Source organism: Limulus polyphemus, unplaced genomic scaffold, assembly GCF_000517525.1.
Source record: "Limulus polyphemus unplaced genomic scaffold, Limulus_polyphemus-2.1.2 Scaffold1026, whole genome shotgun sequence".
Lineage (NCBI taxonomy): Eukaryota > Metazoa > Arthropoda > Merostomata > Xiphosura > Limulidae > Limulus > Limulus polyphemus.
Genome location: NW_013666636.1, coordinates 314,617 through 322,800, shown reverse-complemented (window position 1 = coordinate 322,800; position 8,184 = coordinate 314,617). Strand labels below are relative to the sequence as shown.

At 34.5% G+C, this 8,184-nt stretch overlaps 1 protein-coding gene across 5 annotated transcripts in view; it reads left to right on the top strand.

Annotated features, from left to right (window-relative positions):
- LOC106461761 (E3 ubiquitin-protein ligase MARCH8-like) overlaps positions 1–8,184 on the top strand; it is a 48,186-nt gene that overhangs the window by 13,096 nt on the left and 26,906 nt on the right. The window contains exon 2 of one of the 5 annotated variants that reach the window (XM_022388797.1): positions 4,334–4,389. The exons of the other annotated variants lie outside the window; for them this stretch is intronic. Coding sequence (XP_022244505.1) covers positions 4,334–4,389 — 56 coding nt within the window. The remainder of the gene's footprint in view (positions 1–4,333; positions 4,390–8,184) is intronic. 5 annotated transcript variants of the gene reach the window in all.

Below are 8,184 nucleotides of genomic sequence, written 5' to 3'. Positions count from 1 at the left end.
GGTAAAAGAGTAGCCCAAGAGTTGGCGGTGGGTGGTGATGACTAGCTGCCTTCCCTCTAGTCTTACACTGCTAAATTTGTAGCTTTTGTAGCTTTGCGCGAAATTGAAACCAAAATGAAGCAACTTATACAAGGTTTGCATATGGTGGCAACAGTAAACAACTTAAGCTATAGAAAAAAGCCAAATGGCATCCCCACATATGAAAACGAAAGTTAACTAATGTCACAAGACAGCTTGAAGAGTCTGCAGGGAGTAAAACAACAGAAAAAAATATGTATTATTACAAATTGAAAGCGTGAACTCAGGAACTCTTACATAGAAGTTAGGTTATGTAAACACTATGAAAATACTATTTAAATTTTATGTTCAAATCTCTGTAAAATCCATTTAAAATCTAGTTGAAGGGAAAAATCTCTGTAAAAAAATCTTCAAATCTTGCTTTCTCAGCTCCTAAAACTGTATTACATGTGTCAGTAAACCCTCTAATTCCTGACACATGAAAACTGATTTGGTGCCTGTTAAATCAACCAATGAGCAGTGAAGATCAAGGGCAAGTCCACTCGTACCTATTATCTGGTTTGCTGACAAGAATAACCGAGCTCACTAATTAAGAGCAATGTTGTTTTTCCTGTAAGAAAATCAGCCTAACAGACTTCTTAATCTAGGTTAACATAGTTTCTCTCTTAAGGAAAGTGAAAGCTAAAAACTCGCTTAAACATCACATAATTTAAAAAAAATTACATTTAATAGCTAAAGGGGTATAAAACATATAGGACGTTCTCATACTACAGTTACATGAATGACACGATTAAATAGCGACAATGACCAAAAAATGATATCGGTGATCCTGCTAATAAAAAGCTTCCACTTTTGCTTGTAAATAGGTTGTTTGGTAAAATGGGTCACGTAAACGCAGATTTTTCTTTAACTTTCTTACAGATTTCGTAATAGAAGTGTAAGAATATGACTAAGTATATTTTTTATATGCTTCAAGTATAAAATTTTATTTTAGTTTAATATCAGAACTAATTATATGAGACTGACCTACAACAGCTATAAGCCAATAAGAAATTCTGTTGTTGTAAGCTGTACTTTCAGTATTTTAATATAAAGGTTTGTTTGAGAGCACATTTCGTTAAATGCATTAAAGTAGACCTAGAATCTAGAAATTTCCCATACTTGATAGCAGTGAGATTTAAGTATAAATACAATAATCAAATGATTGAGTGATAATTTTCGAGTACTTTATGATCGAGTAGAGGTTGATTGAGTAAAGGAGTTAATGCTTTTGTAAGTTAATCAATGTATGAAGATTCAATGAATATTCAATAAATGTTTCAATTCATTGTTAGACAGTGAGAGTTATAACGTCAGTTATTTCACTCGATTGATTAGGAGGGAAATTTTAAAAGTAATTTTTGTATCTGGCAGTTAAGCATATATAACATTAGTATCACAACTTCTGTTGAAATTGAAATATTTCTTTGTGATCATATACTTAGAACTCGTGTAAAAGTGAACGTAACCTGTTTCAGACGACTAGGTCATTTGGCGAGATCAAACATCTGCTGGTAATGATGAAACTCTAGAGAAAAGCTCAAGAAGTACCAGATCAAAAATTGAAAAAGAGCAAAAAAAAGAACAACACAGAAAATTAGAATAAAGAGACATAATATTTGAAGAATAATTAAGAACTGAAACTGATTGAAGACAAGATCGACAAAGCTACAGGAGATGTAAAGAAGGAATACAAAGACGAGATTGGAGAAGCGGGGAAATGCTGTAATGATAAGAGAAGACATACAAAAAGAATATAATGATAAAATAGAAGTGCAGAAAGGCTGTAATGAAAAAATCGAAGTACAAAAAGAGAACATCGAGGTTAAAGAGAACATCAGTGACAGAATTAAATATCTGGAAAACGGATTGGTAAATGAAAAAATTAAACCAGCTACACCTCTTTTTTCATCTTCTCAAGAATTCCCTCCTCAAACAACATTTACTGCAAAATATGGACCATCGTGGATTTCTCCAGCCATTTCTCTATCAAATCCGGTTTCAGAATTTAGCTGATTAATTCAAAAACACCTTTATTGGAAACCAATGGACATTATTGAAAGTTACCATTGGAAGCGTATTGGGATCAGTTAGAAATGATTTTCCGGGTGAATGGGTAGAATATTCTTTGATAGATTGTTTGGGCAGAGTATTCATGTTGAGTAAACTGGAATGGACGGCAACTGCCTGTTGTGAAAAACGCAAGTGCAGAGGACGACGTTTCTAAAGTCTTTCATCTTCAGGACCTCATCAATGGGTAGAATGATGAACAAGCTATTTGTTTTATTGTCTATTTTTAACCTTCCAACTAGAACTGTAACAAATAACAAGTTTTGGTATCTGTCGTATCCAACAGATTTTGGTGACACAAGTATCCAGAGTAAAATTCTAAAACAGAGTATAAAGGAAAGAAGAAACACGAGCCGAAATTGTGGAAGATATTGATAGGTTTGCCCAACTATTTTACCTACACTCAATCAACCATGTGAAATATATTTGCAGGTAACTAATTCATCTATTCCCTAACAGAGGAGGATACGAGTTAGGTTGAAGCAAAGTAGGTGCACATCTTTAAAAAAAAGCTCTCCATCACGTTTAATACAACATATACAATAACGACATAATTCAGGTTTGCACACACAAACTATTCTGTTCTTTACCTCTACTTGGACTCGATTGCTGGGGCGGGAAGTGGGGACCTTGGGCCATTACCCGATTGGCTGACAAAACGGCTATATTTCTGGACGTCACATACTGTCTTCTCGATTAATTGGCACACAGTTGGAAAGAAGCAAAGTTAAAACGTACTTTACTTGAACGACTTTCTAAGTCTAGACTGAACTGAATGACAATACAGAAACTTTGAATAACGTATATATTAAATAAGGGAGTAGAAAACGCATGGTACCGTCATTTACCACAACATAACTAAATTTTACACAAAGACTGTCATGAATCGTACTGTATTTGATTTTCTTTAAGTTTAATCAGAGGTACAAAATTGAAGTTTAGAGTTGTGGCTTCAACTTTTGTTGTTTTTATCTTTAGTGCTTAACAGTGAGCACGATTAACAAACTTCTTGTGAACAAAATTCTAGCTTTTCGTCCAATTGTGTGGGAGATTTTTATGAAAATGTCGCTGCATTCTTTGTATGCAGGTATAAGTATCACTAACACTACCTAATGTCTATATAATCTGGTAGGCCTGGTAGTAATTTCTTTGCCAAGAAAATACACAAGAGAGTTAAATGCGATAGAGGCTAAGAATTTGTTTAATTTGTAACAAAATAATACACAGATTTGAAAGGATACTGTAAAACAGTAGCAAAACAAAAAGTGAGATATTTAATCATTTACTTCCGACATAGAACACATTTCCACAAATTTGAAATACAAAAACAGTCTTTGAAATGAGTAGCATACTGTTGGGAAAAACGCAATTATATATTATTTCATTATTTTTCTGCATGTTTGTAGATTTCAATACATAAATCTGTGTACACGAACTAAAGTGTGGCGTACTCGCCCACGTTATCTTAACGGAAGTGTATTCTTTCCCTGCCTACACTTCCACAATTACAATGTGCGTGTAAAGAATTCCTTTTTCATCGCATTGACTTTTTAGTTTGCTATACATATCATTGACAAATAGTTGTTAATATTCTTCTTTTTTTTTTTAAGATGATTTTCGTTAAATAGTCACTTTGAATTATTTTTCGAAAATTGTACTCAGTCTTTTTCTATACACGTGCCATTTCATTCGTTGAAAAGAATTCCTCGTGTAAAGATGCCAGTTTTGACTTTGTCATAGCGCATTGAACTTGGCCTATTTTTATATATTTTTTTCATAGTGTAATGAACTCGACCTACTTTGATACTTTTCATAGCTTAATGAACTTGAATAGTGAAATATTCCTAGACTTTTCCTTAGCTTGACCTTTTAACTTGTTTCTGTAACTTTTGTTCATTTATCAACTATTTAACTTTAGTAAACGTTAATATAGATGTTAGCGTAAAGGCTAAATAAATCGTATGCTTTAATTCAATTTTCAGCTGCAGGATGTAACTGAATTCAAATGTGAAACTGAGTTCTATTCGAGTATTTTCTGATGTTCATGTTTACTTCACATAAGCAGTCTCTAGTTACACTTTGCCGACTTTGTTCCCTGGGGGCTAGTAGGAAGGATTAATCAATAATGGTTCTGTGTGTTAGAAAAGTCTTAAAACACTAGTTACGGCGTTACAGTTTTCTGTCTTTTAACCTTTCTTAATTTAAGATAATGGAGAGGAAGAGAGAAAAGCCATCCCTTGCAAAATGGGAAGAACAAAAAAGGTAAGTTGATTAAAACTTTTACCACAACAAATTTTCGTTTCACAAAATAACACGAGAAGAGTAATTTATGCCTAAATTAATTGTCCATTGGTGAGTCAGTAGTAAATGTACGGATTTGCAACGCTAAAATACGGGGTTCGATTCCCTGCAATGGACAGAGCTCAGGTAGTCCATTGTGTAGTTTGTGCTAAAACAAGTTTCCTCTTTGGTCTTAAATGAGTTTAAATAATTCATACCAATTTAGAAACATGATTATCTAATATGATAAATTTTAAATGTAGATGATAACGGATGAGCAACGTTCAGTGGATCGAACACGTGTATTTAATACCCCCCCCCATATTAAGTCATTTGCTTTTCGTTATAAATGACTTCCCTGTAGACCGTGTCAATAGTAATAAAAAATGTCACGATGTCTTTCATGCATATCTGTTTTAGAAATGTAACTGCTGATTCCACCACTTGTTGGGTTGGGCGTGGCTGCGTGGTTAGTGCACGGACGGTGAATCAAGGGTTAATGGTTTGCTCGAGATCGGTTGCCGCAAGAACACGTTCCGCACTTTCCGACCGTGAGTGCGCTATAAGAGTGACAGTCAAATTCCACTATTCGATCAGATAAGAACAACCCCATCTGGCGACGGGTGCTGTTGAGTGGATATATTCTCTTTAGTTTACGAGTTAAAAATTAGGAATGGCTATACGCAGATAATGCTTGACTAGCTGCGAGAAATTCTGAAACAAGTTCACCCAACATCTATATGTTATTAAACGTCAGTTTAACGCAGGGAAAAGACTACGGGGACATGAAGAAATCGTCTAGATATCATCTTCAACAAAGAACTAAAACACACACAAAACTCCGAAATATAATAATGTGTGTTTTTTCGTAATATTATATAGTAGTTCTTCAACAAACTTTAAATATGGTCTTGAATTGTCCAGGTTAAGATGAGAGTTACCAAGACAACTGCGTTTGTATATGTTATGTAGTTCTATGATACTGTTCATTGACTGTGTCTATACCCCCCCCCCCCCCACCACACACTGTCGTATTATTTATACACGTTGTGTCGTCGTACTGATCTACTATTTCTTAATAAAGAAAATTATACAATACCAAAGTAAAAAAAAACAATTTTTTTTCAACTAATTTGTATCGCGCAACCGTGGGTTCTTGGTTAGTTCCTGCTAATTCAATTCATAAAGGACTGGTCATTGCCTAGTGGTTAGCTTATCGGACTCTAAATCCTAGGGTACATGGTTCGCGTCCCACTACCACATATTGGGGCCGTGGTTGCATTATAAGACATACGGTTAAATTCCACTATTCGATTGAGAATAGCCCAAGAGATGGCGGTGGGTACTATTGATTAACTGTCTTCCATTTAGGTAGCTTAGCGTGAATATCCGAAACAAAAAAATCTAATTTAAACTACTTCGCTATACAAGCAAGTTAAAACTGTCCTCAAAGTTAACCTCTTCTGTTTTAACATTATTCTCTACTATAACCAGATATTTTTGTCACTGTATGTGTTTCTCCTAAAAGTCTATCTCCAGCCCAACTCTCCCCTATACTTGTGAGTCGCACGTGCAAAATATTTTAAAGAACGCCTTCTATATTGCAACTACTTCCACTTATTGCTGCATAGAGCCTATGTCTTTCACGCAAATAATAAGTCATTTTTTGGTCAGTAGTTTACACGGACTATTGTAACACGCAGAAACATAACAACAACCCAGCCGTTGGTGAATAACAATTTTCCCATGTGTCTTTCCATTTGTTGGCCCTATATGCTGTTATCAGAGAACTTTGAGCTCACAGTTCATGTTTGTTTTATCATTTTCGATTAGTTAATACTTTCCTTTATCTTCTTTTTACTCTTCCATGTTCTAAAGAATAAATGACACATGATCTAATCGTCCTTGATTCATCCTGAATACTACCGTGTATATTTCTTTCCTTCCATTCCTGTAGAGGCGTTATAAGGATCTGGATATTCAGCTATTTCTATCAGAAGGACTTGAGTTCGAGTCGGGTTTTTTTGTTTTTACTATCGTCCTCAAAAAACGTTCTACTTCTTCATCTAGTGTAAACTGTGTGATTTCAGTTTTCATTTATTTATTTTTTTTTTGTTTACGGAAGAAAAACTACATCCAGAGTTTATAGAACGTGATGACGTGGTTCCCTAAGTAGCTATTTTTGTAAAAAATCAAGAATTGTCGGAGAGTGACTAATAAGATGTCCCGTGTTCCGTCTTAGTTGCCAACACATATCTTTTACAGCTTTCTTCAAGGTACTACGTGTAACATCAATGCTAAAGCAATTTTAATTCGATTTAAAATTTTCGTGCAATCTTGCTTTGACAGTTACTATTTAGAATTTCTTGTGGTCAAAACATACACATGTTATAACGGTTAATCTTTTAAATTGTTAAGATTTGTTAGCCGTGACATAGCGGCTCATTGAACAGCTCTGAGTTTGTTTGTATTTTTAGATCATAGCTCCGTCATCTCTTGACCGATTTGAGATCTAATTGCAGTTTTGAACTCAAGAAGTCAAACCCTTTCGATTGATGTATTTGATTATTCCCAAGGTCTCGTCGAGTAATTTACTCTAGTCCTGTCTAAAATAATTTATATTTGAGAGTAGGCTCGTTGAGATCCTGATGAGTAATAAAATTGAATTGGGTATACGCGCGCCCAACGCTTGGTATTACTGGCGCAAAAAAATATAGCTAATAAATAAAAAAAAAAAGGAAAAAGATCTCGTCGAATAATTTACTCTAATCCTTGCTGAAAGAATTTCAGTGCCGCGGCTGTTGAAGATTCCCTCTTGTTTCTCTTATGCAATAGTCTGCGATTCCTATCAAATGACATCAGTTCATGTTTTGAAGACGTTATCTGCATTTTTAATCATCTGTAATTTAATCATGACACGTCCTTCACGTGTTCCACGAGGCTAACTTGACGAATATATCTTTAAAGCGTGCACGAGCAGAATATAAAAAAACTGACTATGCTAAACACTTGAGATGTATAACAAAGGGAAATCTAAATGTAAATTGAAGTCAACGTTTCCACTGGAGCTATTATCGATTTTATTGAACTATCACTATCGTTTTTATAAGTCAATTGCTTTAAGTTGTTCTGTCTATCTGTTGAAAATAAGCGTTTATCCATAAGTGTATTAAGAATGACAGTTCTTTGCTTGTCACTCTTTCATTCTGTCTTTAAATAGTTAAAATCTTAGTAAAACGTTGCAAATAGCGAACTTTATTGTAAAATAGCAGAAATTAATAATTCTTGAACGTGATGTGAAAATGCAATAATGTGCTTGCATTAACGAATCAGGAAAGATAAACATCGTGTAACTAGGCGAGTCTCAGTTTGCTCACTTTAATTTTCCATTTAAATTGTAATTTGTTATAGTGTTGTTGGTTGGGTGTTGTCAGATTGCTTCTATAGGATTTCAACGTATCTGTACTGTACAATCACATGGTATTAGTAAGGTGGAACATTTCCATGCTCACAATGACCTCAGCCAGTGAATGACAGCATTGTTCAATACGTTGTTGGTTCTAGGTCCCACCCTTATCCTGAAATTCTATTGTAAGCCTACTGCATCTTCATTTACGTTTGGAATATACTGATGAAACTGAATATCCCCAGTACTTTTATTTTTGGGGGAGATGATTTAAAACGGTTATTTACATTTAGGGCTATATTTTTTTGTGGTTTTCTGTGATTAGTATAATCGATGGTTATTATTAGGTCGTCAAGAAATTAATGTCGCGT